Source organism: Saccoglossus kowalevskii, chromosome 21 (assembly GCF_978046115.1).
Source record: "Saccoglossus kowalevskii chromosome 21, keSacKowa6.1, whole genome shotgun sequence".
In the NCBI taxonomy this organism is placed as follows: domain Eukaryota; kingdom Metazoa; phylum Hemichordata; class Enteropneusta; family Harrimaniidae; genus Saccoglossus; species Saccoglossus kowalevskii.
Genome location: NC_140661.1, coordinates 18,579,856 through 18,600,340, shown reverse-complemented (window position 1 = coordinate 18,600,340; position 20,485 = coordinate 18,579,856). Strand labels below are relative to the sequence as shown.

Genomic DNA, 20,485 nt, shown 5'->3' with positions numbered 1-20,485 from the left:
TGCTTCTCTGAATTAACATTACTGTTTGTTACACTAATTTAATATTTCAAAATGATAAAGTACTCAAGTTATTGATTGGGATTATTTTAAGGGGAGAGATGGGTGAGCGTTTGAAACTTTATCCATAAAAACCACAGACAAGCAACAGAATTAATTTTCAACAAAGCATTGCCTTTGTATATACTGGTATATATATGACCAAATGTTGACAGTCCAATCTTTAAAAAAAAACTATGTGCATCAAAGTCCCATTATATTTAACAAGAAAGTGTGGGTTTACAAATATAAAATCAATAAATTGCACATGGGCGCCAGTGTGAGCTTTTCAGACATGAAAAAAATCGGCAATTTGCTGCCATTACCAGTGCTGAACGTATGTTAATTTACATCATGGAGCTAAACAAGCAGCCGCTGTTAGCAATGCACATTTCAATTAAAGAACTGAAGATATCACTGGAAAATGAACAATGTGTATAGTATCAAAGCAATCAGCCTTGCTGTTTTCAACAAGAATTCGAAAATATCACTTTTCATCGAAATTAGATAATTGAAGACATTACAAATTGAACGAATCTGAGAGGTCCACATGTAGTATCTATATATGTAATATCAAAGCAATTGGACTTGCGGTTTTTAACAAGTTGAAAATATCAATTTTTACCAAAATTGGAGAATTGAAGATACCATCATGAAATGAACAAATCTAAGAAAGGTCTACCCAAGGTACATATGCACCAAGTATCAGAGCATTCAGGCTTGTAGTTTTCAAGAGGTCGAAAAAGTAAAACATTGACACTGACTACAATCACTCATACGATAAGCTTTGCTCGACAGTGGGGCTAAAAAAATACAACAGATATAAGCAACCAGGTTTGCAGATTTCAAGATGTCAATAACGGCATTTATTTAACATTCAAAAAATAAACTTTGGGATGTAATCACCAAAGGTCCTGGAAAGGATCAAAGCCATATGGTACAGAGATAATAGATTTTTAAAACGTCAAAAATGTAACACTAACAATGGAGTCAATCATTTGAATAACTACTCCTCCACAGAGCTACAAAACAAGTCTTTGTGGTCAAGGGACGAGTGTGTTAATGACCTAACTAGCCAATTAAGAGTTTTTCATCCACTCTTTAGATTTCAATAAAACGTAGTACATAGGTGCTCTGGAATAAGCCATATACACGTTTCGGTTTAAATTTTGAGCTTACTAATTACCTACCATGTACAAATGGGTTCATGTAATTATTCATGCGACCTCATTAATATGCACAACTGTAATATCTCAAGCACTGCTGCAGATGTGTGTAACCAGTGCTATAATAAAGGCAAATTAACAAGACACTTATCGATATATAGTCATGTGACCTCGTTAATATGCTTAACTGTAGTGTTGCAGATGTAGTGTTGCACTAATATTTTTGTCAGACAAGATATATAACTGAAATATCAAATATTCATATTTTTTAAACTATAGCCACTTTGACCAACCCAGATCACTGCTTGCAGTTATATTTTTAAATGTCATATTTGTTCTGTTAAAATTGAGATAATTGATAAAGAAAAAATATAATTTTTGTTTTATGTGAATTGGAGATATGCTTTTTGTATAGTAAATACAGTACTCCATGCAACTAATGCACACACATGAGTTTTTTTTAAGCTTTCTCTGACATCTCAAGCTATCGCAGTTCAAAATCTAAATTGCCTTATATTTTTTTGTATGGACATTAAAGATCATGGTGAATATACTTAGACACAAAATATTGCTGGTTAATGGTTTATTACATCAAGTTACAAATAAAACCTACACTAACTTAGGTTTTATAATTTGACAACCAATAATGTTGTATGTTGTCCATAATGTATGTAGTACAATCTGTGTAGCCTCCAATGTGTTAACACTTCGACAATCATAGCGCTACGTATGAAGTAATACAATAAGGGAGACATCCAACCAGCAAATTAGAATCAGAACAAACTGTACAATTGACCACCCGGTAAGTGACTTTCACCGATCACACTTCCAATGATACAATTCAATCATAGTAAATAAAACATTGGTTAAAAAGTTGACAATCAAGTTAGTCTAACATTTGCACACTAAATAATAACTTAACGATGACTTACCACATTGCTTTATGAAAACCTCCACGGCCTGCCAATATGACTTGAATATACACATGTAACTGCATCAGTTAGCGATGTCTAAACGAAATAAATCCAATGTGGTAGTATCTCACTCAATATACCATACATGACCCCTAAAGGTCACACATCCTGGTACTTTACAGGGGTATTGTTGTCCATTACAGCAATAATCTCTAATATTATATACGTCTAACTGGTTTTAACCTGCAATGACAACTCTTCACATTTGGAGGGGGGGGGAAATTGAAAATTCTCATTGATAGTGAACTTGTATCCCCAGAAAGTACCAGGATGTGTGACCTTTTGAAGGTCATGACATATGAAAAGTTATACAAATAAAATTTAAAGCGCGACAGTCAATGTGCATTCAAATTTTGTGAAATAAACAAAGAATTTTTACACATGTCTGCGTTACAACAGACCATATTGAAAATTGACTTGGTGCGACAACTGTCGCCCTTTGAATCTGTAAAGATTATACTCTTGTGTGGTTAATCAATGAGGTCATGTACCAGTACAGGATTATGGAAGTCGCATGCCCGTGTATTTATACGCCCTATAAATCAATAAACAATCAAAGATACATTATTACTATGTTTTCTTTCAATAATTAAAGACAATTTAGTATCAGGTTAATTAATTTTTCATCATATTTTGTATACAGTATCAATAGTAGTTTTCACACTCAGGTCTGCAAGTAGAAGTCACTCCAGTACAGAACAAGCTAGATGATATAAAAACAAAAGTGTTTATTCAAGTCTTGTGTTGGAAGTCTAATATTCTTCTCCTTTCCATACCACTTGCTTCATGGTAACAATGGCGACTTCACTCACATAGGTCTTTGGTTTTAATATGTGGGTGTGTAACTGGATGCTACGTTTTGGGAGCAGCAGGCGAGTCAAAGTCATCTAAAAAGGTCTCTTGTTTCACTGCAAGCATAGAGTATGCATCTGAGTAATTAACATTAAGGAATACAGACATGCATGGCATTTCAAAGGAGTGAACAGATGTTTCTTTGAGCAGGCGCCCCCTAGAGTTCTGTATATATTTATCATGTGTTTTCTCACATAGCACCCCCAGTGAGATGGTTCCCGGAGTCCCTTGTGAATGGTAAGTTGGACCAGGGTAACTAGTAATCGCCATATTGTTTCATTGGGTTGAGATTCTGGTCCAAAGGTACGTGACTAAGTGACATAAAACATTCTAATATTCGTTTTTCGTAAACGAGTCTTTAATAATGCAATAACGTCATGCCCATACAACCTGCCTGATTAGATTTAATATTTGAGATGGTTCTGGCATTGCTTGCTAGGGGTGTAAGCCCCGACGTCAGGTAACCAAGAGAAATATCACAAACAGCGAGAATATCATGAACCAATCATAATGTTGGAAACATTACTAGTCACTGGCCTCTTGGGGCGGCAACCAGGAAACTTAAATTGTAAAAAGCAATATCAAGTTTTGTGTATAAACAGTGGTATAAAAAGGTGATGGAGCGCTATTTTAGCTAAAATCGGCTAATAAGGCGTCATATGACACAGGTCTTTGCTGAGACAGTGCTTCCTGTGACAACACAACGCAGTCAGCCATTTTGCTGTTTCGTCCATGCTCTCGTCAGTCACAGTTCTGATTTTACACAACATAAATTACCCTCACCCACATCCCCACCCACCCACCCAGTATTTAGCTTTTTGTATTATTTATGTTTCAAATTTGCTAAATTTGTTCTGTTTCACCCCAGTTCATCTTTTTCATTATAACTTGGTGTAATAAAGTCTTCTCTTACAAAAAGGCGTTGCTTTTTTGTAAATTTCTATTTAGGATTTTGAAGTACCTTTTTTCCCATGGTTCAAGTCAAGCGTGCAGAAGCCCCCCCCCCCCCCCCCCCCGATGTAGCTCAGTTTCTAATGACGCAGATCTCAAGAACGGCCATGCTTTCACTAACGTTACTGTCTGAATTTTCCCCACACAAGCAATGGAAACGCCACAGCTTTCAAATGATACAACACACGCCCCATAATCTTAGCTAAAACACCGTTTGTCCCCGGAACGTGGGCACCTTATAACCACGTGGATGTTGAACGTGACTGCCTGGCACTTAAAGGATACAAACTCCAACAACGCCGACCGCTATCGCGCATCCGACAGCAACGTTTCTCTTCACGTATCTTGCTCTACCTCTTTGCCTTAGTAGTTCACTTCGCCTTGCTGTCATTCGTTGTACAAATTCTAAATCAGCCTCACTTATCTTGTCAGCTTTGAAATCGACTCGTTTCATAACGTTGGGCACTTTGCTTGCACTGCCACTGGAGTCCGCCATTTTGCTTTATATGACGCATGCGTCGTTGTGTTTGAGTATCGCCAGGGTCACAACAGGTTCACTGTTCAGGTTTCAAGCCACTATTAAACGAGTTTTCTCTCGACAGTATGAAACGTGTTTTGTGACTAAGTGACAGATTGTTCAAATAATTACCTGCATAACCAATATCAGTATCAAATCGAGAAGTTTCGATATCATTTATTCCAAATAATAGATTCAATTCAATTTCTTCCCAATCACGTTCATTTTAAAGGGCGGCAGTCGTCGCGCCTCGTCCTGTTCGATATGGGACTCAAAGCGACGTATACAACGCGTGTAAAATACATTGTTTATTTACATGAAATTCGAACACGCGCTGCGCGACGACAGCATCCTTGAAATTTATCGATGTGTAGAATATAATACAATTTGATGTTTTATGGCTTTTGTATTATTCTATTTTCTCTGTACACAATACTTCAGTCCATGAAACCAAATTAAAGTTGAACAGTTAAACAAAAGTGAAATCGAATCGACTGTCAATATTCGAGCATGCACAACAAAACTGTATATGTATAAAAACCCGGGAGATGTTTTACACATATAGCCACATACCCCCAACTTTAGTTTAAATTAGTGGGTTTTTTTTCTTATACAAAGAAGCCGAATCAAGCATAATAATACTGTTGTGACTTCACCACTTATATTTACGACAACCGCGAAAATTCAAGATGCACATGGCACTTGACAGTATCTCTGACATGCCTGGGCCGGAAACGGATCTCCCATGAATGATTTCTATTCGGAATTGGCATCTAAGTATAATATTATGATCTTTGTACATCAATTTTGTTTCACGAACAATGAGTGAAATCATGACGACTGGTTATCATTCTGTTTTCAATAGTGCTGTTCCGGAATCCGACGCCATCATATCACTAACTTGCTTGGACTGATCGCACTCAAACTTTACATACACACCATATATGTTGCCAGGGGGGTGACTGTTTGAAATCATAGGGGTGGCTGACAGAAGTTTGTTGAAGAAGAAAAATTGCATGCTTACACAGTGAAAAAATACAGGGTGTTACAGGAAAGAGAAATTGGAACATTCACGAACAATACAAATGTGCAGATAAGACACAACGATAAATAAAATTGCACAGGTCCTCAGACAACCAACCAAGATTGGTTGTCTGAGACTTGTCACACTCTTCCGCCCACCGTGTTTATTTCAAATGATTAACTCCTAATATAATATCGACAGAACTAGTATATCCCCCTAATTTATCCGTGTGTTGGTACCCGTATGTCAGACCTACTTCAATATATGATATATTGAAGATAATATTTGGTAATCGTAGTCCTAAATAACTATTAAAACTAGCTAGACGTTTCGAGCAATGGCTCTTTATCGATAGCATAGAAGCAAGTGAATATATATATGACAATATATGACATACACACACCCACATACATGGTACATTGAGACCCGCACATATTGTGTTCGTTTCACGGTCGGATTCAGACTGAGCGTGGCAGCCATTTTAGTGTTACATTAATTTCTGTCTAGAAACCTGACAGACGTTTCGTTTGTCATGGAAATGGGGGGGGGGGTAGCAGAGCGAAAGACATTTTTATTTTATGGATTTAGTTTTACCACGGAGCTAAAAAAAATGACTTGAGTCGTTTTAAAGTTTTGTTCGTCCTTCACCTTGCTTTGTAATAATAATAATAACTTTATTGTCAACCTATCTCCATTGAAATCTGGATTAACATACAATAAAGATTAAAAGATACAGGAAATATATATTTAAAATACAAAAAATACAACAACAATAAATAAAAGTATAACGGAAAAAGAAAAAAATAACTTCCGATGTAATAATGAACGAACTCATCCGAGAACGTCCGATCATATCTAATTAAATATTCACGTCCAGTAATCCCCTGAAAAACACCTCAAGTGTTATCTGTTGACCAAATAGTCGGCAGAAGTCATGGTAACAATAGCATCAAAGGGTGTTCACTCTCCATTTTTTTAGCTTCATGGTTTTACAGATCAGATTCCAAATTACCGCGGGGCATATCAAAATGAAACCCTACCATGCTGCGCGAGTACAATGGTCTAAGCTGATTACTAACTGATAAGGAAGTTTATTTACTTATCCGGTCAGTGCCCCTACTAAGTGGAACTTGTGTCAAAAGTGAGCTGATTTAGAAGATGAGACTGCTTTTGACAGATCTTTTGAGTAAACAGTAACACAGTGAGTTTATTCTGGGCTGGCTATAACAACAAATCATCTAACGTGTGAACAGGAGATTAAGTACTTAGTATCTCGAGGTATGAGGCTCAGACTGTAGTAATACAAGTCTGAGTGTGAGGTAAGGTGGTAATAATAATTTTATTGAAATCGTATCCACAATGGGGTATTGATCAATACAATTAAGGTATTATATATATATGTATGTATGTATATATATATATATATATACATATATAAAATAATGACAGAAAAAAAAAACAAAGTTACAAATATAACTAATGAAATACATATAACAGAGAAAATAAAAAAAGATAATTCATAAAAACATATATAATAAAATAAAAGTGTTTCCTTGTTATGAGGCAGCTGGAAATCTCTTTTAAACTGTCTTCCCTCATAGTAAAACACAATCTGATTAAAATAAAAGTTTGGGCTTTTTTTTCGTTTTTTGTTGTGTTAATATATATTTTTTTAATTTATTTGCTGGTATTTTTTTTTAAGTTTTAAATTTTCAAGTTTAAAACTTAATAAAAAAACAACAGCAAATAGATTGAAAAAAATAATAATAAAATATATGAAAAAAATATGAATAATATTATATTAACAAAAAAACAAAAACAAAGCCCAAACTAGGATCTTATTTAATCACATTGAGTAAAACACTGGGAATTACATTTACTTAACTCTTTTAATATTTGTCTATATTTTAGTTTTAGTACGTTTATCAAAGAGGGTAGTTACGCGTGAGAAAGATGAGGCGCATTTTCGGCTATATGCCACTCAAGCGCACGTGAGGTGTGCGTTCATGGAACTAAAAGAAGAACGATGTTAATTTGTGATAATCTTCGCTGGATAGGATAAGCTGATTTACCTAATCAGATCGATAAATAAACTATGCGATCGTTTGGCATCTAAGTCCCATTGTTCTAGGTCTTCTTGTTTAAAGGGGAACCACTCAATCCCATGGATTGCACCAAAGAATCATGGGACACTATTGTTTATGTTGTTTACAATGTTAATCTATCTTTTGTTAGCGATTGTTATTTTAATCCAGAAAGTAAATTTGTTGTGAAATTAGGCTTAACTGGAAGGTGCCTCTTTAACCTCCATGATATAACCATAACCACAGTCCCTATATATAGAGGGATTGTGCCATAACGTATATTTTTTCAATGTTTGTATGCATTTTGTATCGTTACCCTCCAACACATACTAAAAACTAGTCAAAAAAGTGAATTTCTTCGAAAAAATATCAAACTTGAATTACAAACGCTGATTCAAAAATTTCCAACGCAAAAGTAAATATAAAATCAGCTTGAAAAATTCTTCTCATCACATTGGAAAGAAGAACAAGTACTCCACAAGGAAAAAAATAAAAACCAACACAAACTTTAAAAATAAATTAGTATTTGAAAAAAAACATAATAGACATTGACAATATTGAACTGCGTGGACAGCTAAGCATGGAAGGTACTCCGCTAGTACCTTCTATGAGCCATGGTACTATAAACCACAGTTCCATGTATGAGCTAAGCAAGTTTAGATTAGGGAATTACAATTTAAAAATTTAATCTGGCCGGCATACGAAACCAAAAACACCAGCTAAAAAGAACGTGTATGCAATACAGAAGAAATCGAAGATGAATTCCTTCTAATAATGCCATGTTCAAAGTATTAAAAACAAAGAATATCTCTAGACTAGTTGAAGATATGACCAAACACATAAATAATTTTATTAACTTGTCAGTTCATAGTCAATTTATTTCTAATTTCTATAACGATTTTTCGCAGCACACAGATCAATACGGCACAATTTATTAAACACTGCCTAAAATAAGACAGCAGCACCTCATAGTAGGAGTATAATTGTAGATATATTGTAATGTATTCCTGTATGTTTAATTGTCGGTGAATCTTGTAATTTGTAAATGTAACTTGTAATTTGTGTCTACTTTTTACCTTGCACTGTTAATCATTTTTTTTTTAAATTATTTTCATCTTGTAGTTTTTAGTGGCCTTACTGCTGTACTTTCCAAAATCAGTGTTGTGTCAATAAATAAATATAAATAAATATATATACATAGTGGCCGTTCGCCATGTTCTGCTCACTCCCAGACGCTGAATCCTTCAGTTGCAATATCTTTGTTAGTTCACGCATGGAGGTAAAAAGAGATATTTCGAGGTGGTTCGCGTATGTTTGATACATGTACTAGCCTCGGTTCCAGTCCAATTGCCACTGTGCTTCTGTGACCCAAAGGGCTGTCGGTGAGCCGCTTGTGGCACGAGGCTTGCGAAACTTAGTGTCTGCCAATCATAACGAAGTGTGAAGATAAATAATGTTATCCCCAATAGTACGCACACATCTCAATGGATTAAGCCAACAACTGGACGCCTAGGGTGTTGTTTACGTTGTACTTTGCACTTGTGTCTAGTAAACGGCAAGAGTGCATAAACAAATTGTCAACCCCTGGTTTACAACCACGACAGCCGTACGTCTGAATAGCGCATCATGTCAAAAGGCTGTGCACCTGTTTAGAAGTTACCTTATACTGTAAAATACTTTATTTTAGCTTATTCAGATATTAATTTTCGCTGAAATGACTTTTTGGGTGTTTTTTATGGAATTTATTTTCGTGAATCATTACTTTAGCGAATTTAAGTTAATTCCAAGCGAAAATAAAGTATTTTACAGTAGTTAGAAGTAAAACTTCACCGTTCTAATCCCCGACAAATATCACGCATACTAGAATCATTTCTCAACCGGTAGTAGGCCAGAGTCTCAGAGCAAACAGACTAAAGTAAACTTGGCCTCTGCATGTAAAACAATTGTTGGCTGGTGGTACCAGAGATATTTTCTAATGTCTGGTGCACAGTCCCTCTATGTGATAGAGAGACTGTGTCTGGTGGTACGCAGTTGGCTGGTTCCCACCTCAAGTGTCATGGCAAAGAACGCCGGGAACCAGCAAAAGTACGCAGCAGAGATACCAATCTGATTAAAATAAGATCCTGGTTGGCTTAATTTTTTTTTTATATAATTACTATAATTATTATTATTTATTTTAATTATTTTTAACGTTACAATTACTTTGCTGCAAGAATGGTTTTGTTCGTGAAAGCCACCACCATCCCCAAAAAATTAAGCCAACCAGATTGCAGAGATACCAGCTCGGAATATGGGTTGCTACAAGTACCGTTGAGGGCAGTATACCAGTAACGAGTGGGGGTGGGGGTAAGACTGAAAAAACAAACAAACATGAACATGCATGTCCATCGTCTAGACCACAGTCCCGCCACCGTGAGTGTTGGAAGACTGTGTCTAGACCAACCGCCAAATGTTACGGTGAAATATGTGCCTGCACGTTCCTTAACAACGACACGTCCGCGACACCAACATCCATGGCTATCTACAGTTTTCACATTCTAGCCAAGTACAAACGAAGGTAGCATTACCATGAGTATATTCTGTATATAACAAGAAAAATAAATGTTTTTACTTTTATAAACAGTGTATCAAGGTGGAAGCCTACTCATGAATGCAAATACGCATTATTTACGTATAATAATACGTATTATTTTTCCAATAAATTGTACTTCCAGGCATTATAAGGATATTGGCTTTAAAAAGTTGGGGTTACCAGCTTAATTTTCGTGAAAATCATGATTGTATTTTATTGGATAGTGGCTATTTTGACAGTATTATAACGCTTATACCTTAGGTTCATATATTATATTACGCCATATCTCAAATTGTAGCCTGATGAACTGAACTGACTGAACAAATCATATACTAGTATTCAGTTGTTAACTAAATTATCTCAAAAAACAGGGTTTTAAAAAGTGTCAAAAAGTGAAATTTTTTTTTCAACTGTGCTCTATAGAATTGTTCTTAAAATATCGATTTTTGAAAAAAACTATTACGACACGTTTCTCAAAATACGTCACTGTAACCAAAGACATTAGATTATTATTGTCTTTGCTGTAACACACAAAATAATGCTATTTCATGATGACATGAGACTATACTTCGTTTATTGGTAGTAATTAAATCTGAAGATAATACTTCTACATACTGGGTTTATTATATTTACAAAAAAATAAACTATATGTATTCATGTTATATGTCCATGGAGCTAGAATGGTATGTCTTAGACTCTTATATGCTAAATGTCAGCGTTTCCCTGGACATAGACCGAGGAGTTACGCGAATATTCGGGCACATTCACGTGTAGGTGATTTACCGCGACCTTGTACATTGTGGACAACTCGTGATTTGATTGGTGGTTGTCCCAGCTAATTAATATTAATAATATTCAAATTAGATATTCTATCGTAACAGTTGATTGGGCAAACTATGATAACGCACGCACGGTTGGCTAAAAATAGTCACATGATCATTGTTCTGGATAGTTCCACGGCCAGTTTGCCGTGACGTCATTGCTATAAATTACCCTGTATCTCGCGATCACGTTGATTTCATGTCATAGTTTCCAACGAATCTGCAGGAGAAGTTGCAGGTCAATTATTAGCATTTTTCGCCCAGTCCTTCTACAATTCTTTTACAATTTTGTAGGTAAGTATTTTATGTTGTATTTATTGCTTGCTGTTCCTTAGTTTGAATTTTCAGTGTTTTGTGGTTTTCTTGAACAATGAATCGCATTGCAACGTGTCGAAAAATTCACCATGTGCTTTTTATGTGTTGCCGGTGTGCAGTTTTTTTCGCTACGTTTTGTGCTCTGATTTGGCACCTGAATTGAAAGAAATGTCTGTCAGTATATGGATCTTCGGTTCATTTAGTCGTGATTGAATATTAATACATATTTTCAGGCAATTTAAATGTACGTATATGTATTTAGCCGGTTAACTCGATGATTGACTTTCTTTATTGTATTACATGCTGGGATTGAACAATTGTATTTTGAACTTAGCTGTGAATATTCACATCACCGAATTGTTAAAGTTCAAACTGAGCTGAATTCATTTTCAATGTAGTTTGAAAAAAAGGAAGTATAATTCTAGCTTAGCAATTGTGGAATGTTCTGGAAAGCCAACCAACCGGAAGTAGTAAATCCCGGCCTTTTTATACGACCATCATCGTCTAGTCTAGACTTCAGTGCCGCGCTTTAGTGGCATAATCATAATGGTGCACACGATTTTCTCTAAAAATCAAGTATCATTCTTTATTTTATTTCGTGGCCGGCGTTGCTAACAATAGACCACTCCTTCCGTATCGATCACTCCACTTGTCACGTGGCTTGTAAATTTTAACAATGCTTTGCTGTCTTGCCCAGTTTCCTTGTAAAGCAGAGTCAGAATTTAAGGTTTAGTTTCGCTTCCGTTTTAGGTAACAATGGCAGCTAAAGGAACTGCAGTTGGCATTGATTTGGGCACAACATATTCGTGTGTGGGTGTCTTCCAGCATGGGAAAGTTGAAATTATTGCCAACGACCAAGGAAATCGTACAACACCCAGCTATGTAGCATTTACAGACACCGAACGTCTCATCGGTGATGCGGCCAAGAATCAAGTTGCAATGAATCCAATAAATACTGTATTTGGTGAGTAATGTTTTGTCACTAATTCTTGAATCTGAATTTGTAGTTGGTGTAAAATGAATGCACCGGTTTTATTCTCGAAGATAACTACAACTAGAAGTGTCCTCGCATGCTCACTGTAATACTAGAAAATTCTAGACAGAATTTATTAAAAGTAATGTCTTAACGATTCTAATCGTGTTGATTACTACAGTTATTTATGGTCTTAGTCTCCAGTAATTCATCTTATCAGTTGATAGCAATTGATGGTTTTTGATAATTTTTAATTGTCAAATGTTTGTGAATTTTACATGCAATTGGTTGCCAGTTTTGAATTGATATTCATGTATTGTCCAATGGTTAATCGAAAAGATTCACATTCAGCTTATGACTTATCGTCAATAACTTTTATCATCTTTTAGATGCCAAGCGTCTGATTGGACGTAGATTCGATGATGCAACCGTACAGTCTGATATGAAACACTGGCCATTCAAAGTTGTGAGTGATGGAGGCAAACCAAAGATTCAAGTTGATTACAAAGGAGAGACAAAAAAATTCTATCCCGAAGAAATCAGTTCAATGGTATTAGTTAAAATGAAAGAAACTGCCGAGGCCTACCTAGGAAAGGTGAGATTTAATTTTAATGTTGCTTTCCTGTGAATTGTGGTTTACAATGTTTAACCCAATGTCTATTACAAAATGTAGACTACATAGCCAGGGTACAGTGTACTAATTGAAATTCAATTTTTAATTTTCAGAAAATTGACAATGCTGTTGTAACTGTTCCTGCCTATTTTAATGATTCCCAACGTCAAGCAACCAAAGATGCCGGTACCATTTCCGGAATGAATGTACTTCGTATAATCAATGAACCTACTGCCGCAGCCATAGCATATGGTCTTGACAAAAAGGTATGTTAAAGGTCAAGACTTTCCTTGCTGTGCTTTCCTATCTGGCACAAACTGAAAATTGTCCAAGTGTTTTTTATTACTTGCGATAAAAATCATTGTGCCAATATAAAATGCTTATTTGTGTTTTGAACTCTTTAAGCGAGTGAACACCAGTCAGCAACATTTTTCTTTCGTGTAAGTACGACTAAATATATTGTTTAAAGTCGTGACTAAGATGCACCCTTTTATTAACAGGTCGGAGCTGAGCGGAATGTCCTAATTTTTGACCTGGGTGGTGGTACTTTTGATGTGTCTATCCTAACCATTGAAGATGGTATCTTTGAAGTGAAGTCGACGGCTGGTGACACTCATTTGGGTGGTGAAGATTTTGATATCCGTATGGTAAACCATTTCCAGCAAGAGTTCAAACGAAAACACAAGAAAGACATCAATCCAAACAAGCGTGCTGTTCGTCGTCTCAGAACTGCATGCGAACGTGCAAAGAGAACTCTCTCGTCAAGCACACAAGCCAGGTATGCATTTAAGTTCAGTAGAAAAGCGATTGGTTGAGCTATTTGGAATCTAGAATGTACTGTCTATGTAAACTGACTTTCAGTCTAAATGACCGTGCAAATTCTGTGCATTTACAAAGTTTTCTCTACTTTGCAGTATAGAGATTGATTCGTTGTTTGAGGGTATTGACTTCTATACTTCTCTGACACGTGCTCGATTTGAAGAGCTGAACGCAGACCTGTTCCGTAGCACACTCGAACCTGTAGAGAAATCGATGAGAGATGCCAAGCTGGACAAATCACAAATTCATGATATTGTACTTGTGGGTGGCTCAACACGTATCCCAAAGATTCAGAAACTATTGCAAGACTTCTTCAACGGCAAAGAGTTGAACAAGAGCATCAATCCTGATGAGGCAGTAGCCTACGGAGCAGGTATGTATTTATGCATTGAATTCACGTTTTTATTAAGTTTCTAAAGGCAAGATGCCTTTGGCTTCTAGCTTGCAAGTCTATGCTGCTGTTTTAGTATGTAGCGTGATTGCACTAAAAAAAAAAAAAAAAAAAAAAAAAAAACACGCTGAAGGCCCTTCAAGGGTTCTGGGCAATCTATCTTGCTTTATACAGCTGGCAACAACTTTCATTTATGCAGTTTAAGTCGAATAACTGTCGTTATTTCATGATTATCACTAATCCAACCAAGATTTACAATCAAATTACTGTTGAACATGTCTTTTTAGCTAGGATGTAGGATGTTATTTTAGCTAATTCACAATTTCGCTGAATGAAGATGTGGCTAATTAGAATAGTGTATTCTCACAGCAAGATTGTTGGCACTTTAGCTAAATTAAGATTCAGTTAATTTATGCATTGGGTCAAATTCGCTAAAAGAGTATGTAACCCCTATATTTCAAAGTGTTTTACAGTACTTATTGCTAACCTGTCTTTCTTTTCCATAGCTGTACAGGCTGCCATCTTGGCTGGTGACAAGTCAGATGAAGTACAAGATTTATTGCTTTTGGATGTGGCACCACTGTCATTGGGTATTGAGACGGCTGGCGGTGTTATGACTTCCCTCATCAAGCGTAATACAACAATCCCAACTAAACAGACCCAGACATTTACCACATATTCAGACAATCAACCTGGTGTGCTCATTCAAGTTTATGAGGGTGAGCGTGCCATGACAAGAGACAATGTAAGTAATTGTGAATGAAATGGTCACTACTGCAAGATTGGAGTTTTATCTGCCATATTTTTGTATGGGCTGCTTCTAGTAGTGCTATTGGTGCCCCGTTTCATCTTGTTCCTAATAATTAAACATGTTTTCTGTGTTTAGAATATTCTTGGTAAGTTTGAGTTGACTGGTATTCCACCTGCACCCCGTGGTGTGCCACAGATTGAAGTGACATTTGATATTGATGCCAATGGTATCCTGAACGTCTCTGCAGCTGACAAGAGCACTGGTAGAGAAAATAAAATCACAATCACCAATGACAAAGGCAAGTAGTTCCCTGTGCTTTATAGTGAAGTTCAAATATCATTGATTACAAAGTCAAGTCTTGGATGTTTTGTATGCAAAAGTTTAATACACTCGAAGGGTTAACAAGTTTATGTTCATATACTTAGGTCGTTTATCGAAAGAAGAGATTGAGAAGATGGTTAATGATGCTGAAGCATACAAAGCTGAAGACGATAAGCAACGTGATAGGATTAGTGCCAAGAATGGTCTTGAAAGTTATGCCTTCAATATGAAAAATACTGTGGAAGATGAGAAGTTGAAGGACAAAATCAGTGATGACGACAAGAAAGTAATACTTGATAAATGTAATGAAGTGATCACTTGGTTAGACTCCAACCAGGTATGTATAGATTAAAACTACTGAAAACAAGTTGTAAATCGAAATTTTAAAATGCAACTCTCTTTATTGTTGCATTTGCTCAGAAAATATTTGAAACATGCTCTCAGAGTAACTTAAATTTAAATTGGAGGGTAAAAAGTTTGCTTGAAATATAGTATATAGTACAGTAAAACCTGTCAAAACCGACCATGACTGGGACTGGGATCTATGGTCGGTTTTCAGAGGGAGTCGGTTTATTCAGGGTGGGCGTGACTTTGATTGAAACAACAATTACATGTGCTGTAAACACGGGACAAATGAAAGACATCGGAGTTTGCCTCCGGTGATTCTACATGTATTTACAATGTGCATTTATTGTATTGTTTCAATAAAATAATTTACCAAACAAGACAAAAATATTATGGTATGTACATGACATCAATTAACATTAAAATAACTATTCGAACAGACCGGGTAAGTATTGCGTATCGTAACTGAAGGCGTCCATTTTGGATGACATCACAACGTATGTTCACGTGAGCTACATGTAATTATCATAATTTATGCAGACAGTCGATTTTGCTGTTAAGTCAATCACAGTCCCTCAACAGGGACTGTGAGTCAATGAATCAAATTACGATGTAAAAAATCATCAAGTTTTGACTACTTTAAAGAACACCTTTTTTTTTCAACGATTTTGTTTTCCGTTCGAATTATGAAATTTTGGATATCTGTCAAGTAACTGGAGTCTTTGTTCTGTAATCTTGTCAACATGTCTAGCACATCGCCATGCGTCAAGTCACTGTCGTTGTGGGGGTCAATAATTTGACTGTCGTTGCAATTTATGTCATTGTTGTCTATAGATTCATGGTTTTCTTTGTCTGCAATACAATTCTCAACAATCTGTTGCTCCCACTCGCCGTCATACATTGCTTCAGTCGGTATACGTTCATCAAAGTGGAGGTATTCTACAACGCTACACTGTGTTTGCGGGTCTGCAACTTGCTAAATAAGGTTTCCGAGTTCTTTGTTGTCGTCTGCTTCTTCGTCATCATAAATTTCAATCATGAAGCCCCCTTTACGGAAACATTCGAAAGCACAAAATTGTCGATCAGAATCGTTATGGAAAGAAGAAAACTCAATGTCTTTTGAGCGTTGAAGAAGTGATAATGCAGTGTGCTTCACCGCAATTGAAGGTGATGACCCCGATCATTTGTTTATATCCGGGGTCATTATACTGTCCAGACACCACGCGATGCGTGGGCGTGTGGTGTGAAAAATGTAATCAGTTGCCATTGTTTTACACGGGACGTTACTTGTAGTGTGAGATTTGGTATTGTTTCTGTGACGTTCGCGGAATTTGAACACAATGCACACTTTTTAGGTCGGGCAGACCGAATTACTAGACAGCGGATGTGGTGCAAATGGTCGGATGGTCGATGTATTCAGTGTGAATATTGGACTTGGGACCGATCAATGCGGTCGGTGTTCGGAGTAAACAGTGGTCGGATTTCACAGGTTGTTTTAACATAGGCGTCTATGGAGAAATTTCGGGGCTACATAAATCGGTCGGTTCTGACAGTAGGTCGGTTTATCCAGGGGTCGGTTTTGACAGGTTTTACTGTATATAGTAGATATCCTACCCTCTGCACTTTTCTCTCAATTCATTTTGAGTACTGGAGATTTTCCGATTGACAATGCAATTAACTTTAAACTCGACCCTTCAGCTAGGTATATTGTTGAAAAAATATATCAAAAACTTGCCTGTTTGATTATGTATTTAGCAGTTAATCTTGTATTACCCATCCGCACTTTATGGTGTTCAGACAGTACCATGAAGATTTACAAAATGTGTTTTTGGCAACACTTGCTTTTTTCTAAACTTACAGTACTTGTGTTTTCTACATTTCAGAGTGCTGAGAAAGATGAATTTGAATACCAACAGAAAGAGCTTGAAAAGGTGTGCAATCCAATCATCACTAAACTATACCAAGCTGCAGGTGGTGCACCTGGTGGTATGCCTGGTGGTATGCCAGGAGGCATGCCTGGCGGTTTCCCTGGTGCTGGTGGAGCTCCTGGTGCCGGTGGTAATACTGGTGGCAGTGGCGGACCAACCATCGAAGAAGTCGATTAAAATGTTTATGAAGACGATGGAAATGATGCTAATGTTGACCAATTGGATATCCACCAAAATATGACGCGATTGAAATAAAATACTATACTATACGAGAGTGCTGCTAGTTACTATGGCAACAATTTATAATACACCAGCTCCCATAGACATTTAGTGCTGTTCATCTGTCAAAGTTAGATTTGTTTCTTGGTAACCATTTATGACTAAACGTTTGACAGTGCATTTAACAAGCGTTGCAAATCCTGGATGGTTAATGTTTTGTTTAAAATGTATTATAGCAAATGTAATGTTTTTTTGTTGTCGCAAGAATAAAGTTACTGGTATTAAGTTTATTGTCTATTATAAACCAAGAACTAAACCTTTTGTGACTGGCTGTTCATTGGGCAAGGAAAGTGTAAATGGAATAAACTATGGCATGCCAAATAGATGTTTGTCTAATATGCATTAAATGTGCAGGGATGAGAATTTTCTGCGGATTTCTCAACCCCTAGGATTTATTTTTTGAAAGGTCTAAATCCGAACGAATAGAGCTTTCATTTTTCTTTTCACCAACGGTGGCATTTTATTAGCTGCGTTGGATCATTGTTTACAAGTTTCATGCAGCAATAATGGTGAAATTGGTTACAAAAGAAAAGTTCACTGCGAGAAATCGATAGACGTTAGGAACAAATTTTGTTGGGCATGGCTTGACAAGAAAGTGGCTGTGCTAATCGAAGATGAAGTGCTAACAGAAAAATTGAGTGACTTCATCGGCAAGTGTGAGGTCCTGGCAAAGGTGCAGTGTCTGTATTGCAATTTGATCAACTATGGTTCTTGGACCCCGGCTTCTTTACTTTCAGCTGAAACTTTAAATTCTTTTTATCTCTGAATGTGTCTGGTATTACACTAACTTAAAACAAGACGGTAAATTGTATTATTCAATTGGTGACAAATTTGCAAAGAGGTAATCTAAATAGTTAAGCAAATAATTTTCCTATTGCTCCAGTTTTAAAAATCTGTGGTCCACTAATTTGTCAACTTAAAGACAATAAATCTGGTTGTCTAAACCAAACTAAAAATTCATGAATTAAACACTGCCAAATCAGCAGTATTTCAGTCTCATTCCTTAGTAATTCAACCTGTAGTGGTTGGGACCCCCCCTCTAGGATGTGGTGGTATAGTTGCCAAAACTATATGAACTTGTTGATTATGCTTAAGGTAGTGGGACTATTATTAGCTCCGCTGTCGACTTTGTCGAGCGGAGCTTATCATATGAGTGATTGTCCGTTGTCGTCCGTGTTAATGTTTTACTTTTTCGACTTCTTGAAAACTACAAGTCTGAATGCTTTGATACTTGGTGTATATGTACTTGGTGTATATGTACCTTGGGTAAACCTCTCTCAGATTTGTTCATTTCGTGATGATATCTTTAATTCTCTAATTTTGGTGAATATTTTTGTCATTTTTGGTAAAAAGTGATATTTTCGACTTCTTGTTAAAAACTGTAAGTCTGATTGCTTTGATATTACATATATAGGTACATTTGTGTACTACATGTGGACCTCTCAGATTTGTTCATTTTGTGGTGATATCTTTGATTCTTTAATTTTTGTGAATATTTTTAACCTTTTTTGGTAAAAAGTGCAAGTCCGATTGCTTTGATACTATACATATTGTTCATTTTCTAATGTCTTTAGTTTTTTAATTGAAATGTGCATTGCTAACAGCGGAGCTATCTCAGCCGATAGGCTGCTTGTTTGCACACTTGTTTTCATCTTCTGTGACTAAATGACTACAAATAGACCCAGGAAAGTATATATTTTTAGAATCGCCAGACTTCAAGCTTGTCAAAGGTGTTTTTCATGCTCGTATCTGCATTCTACGATGCGTTACTCAATCAAAGGTGAAAAATTACTTTTTCTGTAAAAAAAATAATTACGCATTTATGCTAGCGATAAGTATTTTTTTCACTTTTCCTAGTTGTTCAATAGTCTGGTAAATTGAATGTGTCTGGGCAGTTTTATTCATGCAACGCGTTTTAAATAATAGTGTGCTGAATTTCAATTACTGTTTTAGTCGCATTGCCCCCAACTCAAACTCGTTGGTAAATAATCAATGAAATAGTTTGTCTGGACACATTCAAGTTCCTCTCACTGTCACCCAAAAGCTGTGAAAATTTGGTGTAAATCCGACGACAATAAGTACAAGTTATTTTTTGTTAAAGACCTTGTATTTTGAAAAACATAAATTCCTAGAAAACGTCCATGAAGTAACAGCAAAGATTTTCAAGCTTGTTTATCGGCACAATCAATTTTTCAGATCATGGTCTATTTGGACATCCAAATGTGTACGGCTATTGGAAACCAAAAAAATAAAGGAATGGGATAGCTATAATTGGATAAATTCGACATATGAAAACACCAAAATCAATGATTTTTTTTTCAGTGGCTGTGTAACCTTGTGTCTGACACATTCTTATGCAAATGACTAATCTGTGAAATAAACAGGGGCGGAGACAAACCACTCAAATGTTTGGAAACACTCATTGTGTGTCAGATAGCTACTGATAACACATCCTAACATTGCTTTGTCTTGAGTTTATCTTTGAAACTTAGAGGCACACAAATTAAACCTGTGTTGTTGATTTTAGAAAACGCTACTGAGGCTGCCTTGCTCCCCTTCAGAAAATCTACATTTTAACCAACTTACATGAGATTCTATGTTATGTTGACTTTATCACATGAAAGTTTATAGTGCATTTCATCAATTAATAAATGTGAAATTTTCAACACAAATAATAGTCTCGCTACCTTAAGCATTGCTGAACAGTTCTATTTAATTGCCAGAACAGTGGGAAAGTTGAATGACGAAGGTGT

The 20,485-nt window shown here is 36.2% G+C and overlaps 2 protein-coding genes across 3 annotated transcripts; one reads left to right on the top strand and one right to left on the bottom strand.

Annotated features, from left to right (window-relative positions):
- Nucleotides 1–879: 879 nt before the first annotated feature.
- LOC100366299 (cytochrome c oxidase assembly factor 3, mitochondrial-like) lies at nt 880–4,511 on the bottom strand. Its single transcript, XM_078008311.2, has 2 exons — nt 4,265–4,511; nt 880–3,105 (listed from the first exon to the last, which is right to left on the bottom strand). Exons 1-2 carry the CDS (start codon nt 4,473–4,475, stop codon nt 3,029–3,031), a joined length of 288 nt encoding a protein of 95 aa, XP_077864437.1. The 5' UTR covers nt 4,476–4,511; the 3' UTR covers nt 880–3,028.
- A 6,622-nt stretch (nt 4,512–11,133) lies between these two features.
- Nucleotides 11,134–17,957, top strand: LOC100367513 (heat shock cognate 71 kDa protein). 2 transcript variants are annotated; one of them, XM_002733657.3, is made up of 10 exons: nt 11,134–11,291; nt 12,063–12,276; nt 12,675–12,880; nt 13,012–13,164; nt 13,399–13,676; nt 13,813–14,090; nt 14,615–14,853; nt 14,995–15,157; nt 15,285–15,517; nt 17,409–17,957. In XM_002733657.3, the coding sequence occupies exons 2-10, from the start codon at nt 12,069–12,071 to the stop codon at nt 17,628–17,630; spliced, it is 1,980 nt and encodes a 659-aa protein (XP_002733703.1). In that variant the 5' UTR covers nt 11,134–11,291; nt 12,063–12,068; the 3' UTR covers nt 17,631–17,957. The 2 variants fall into 2 exon arrangements, with proteins under 2 accessions (XP_002733703.1, XP_077864436.1); XM_078008310.2 differs by having other exon boundaries at nt 11,175–11,287.
- The last annotated feature ends 2,528 nt before the right edge of the window (nt 17,958–20,485 follow it).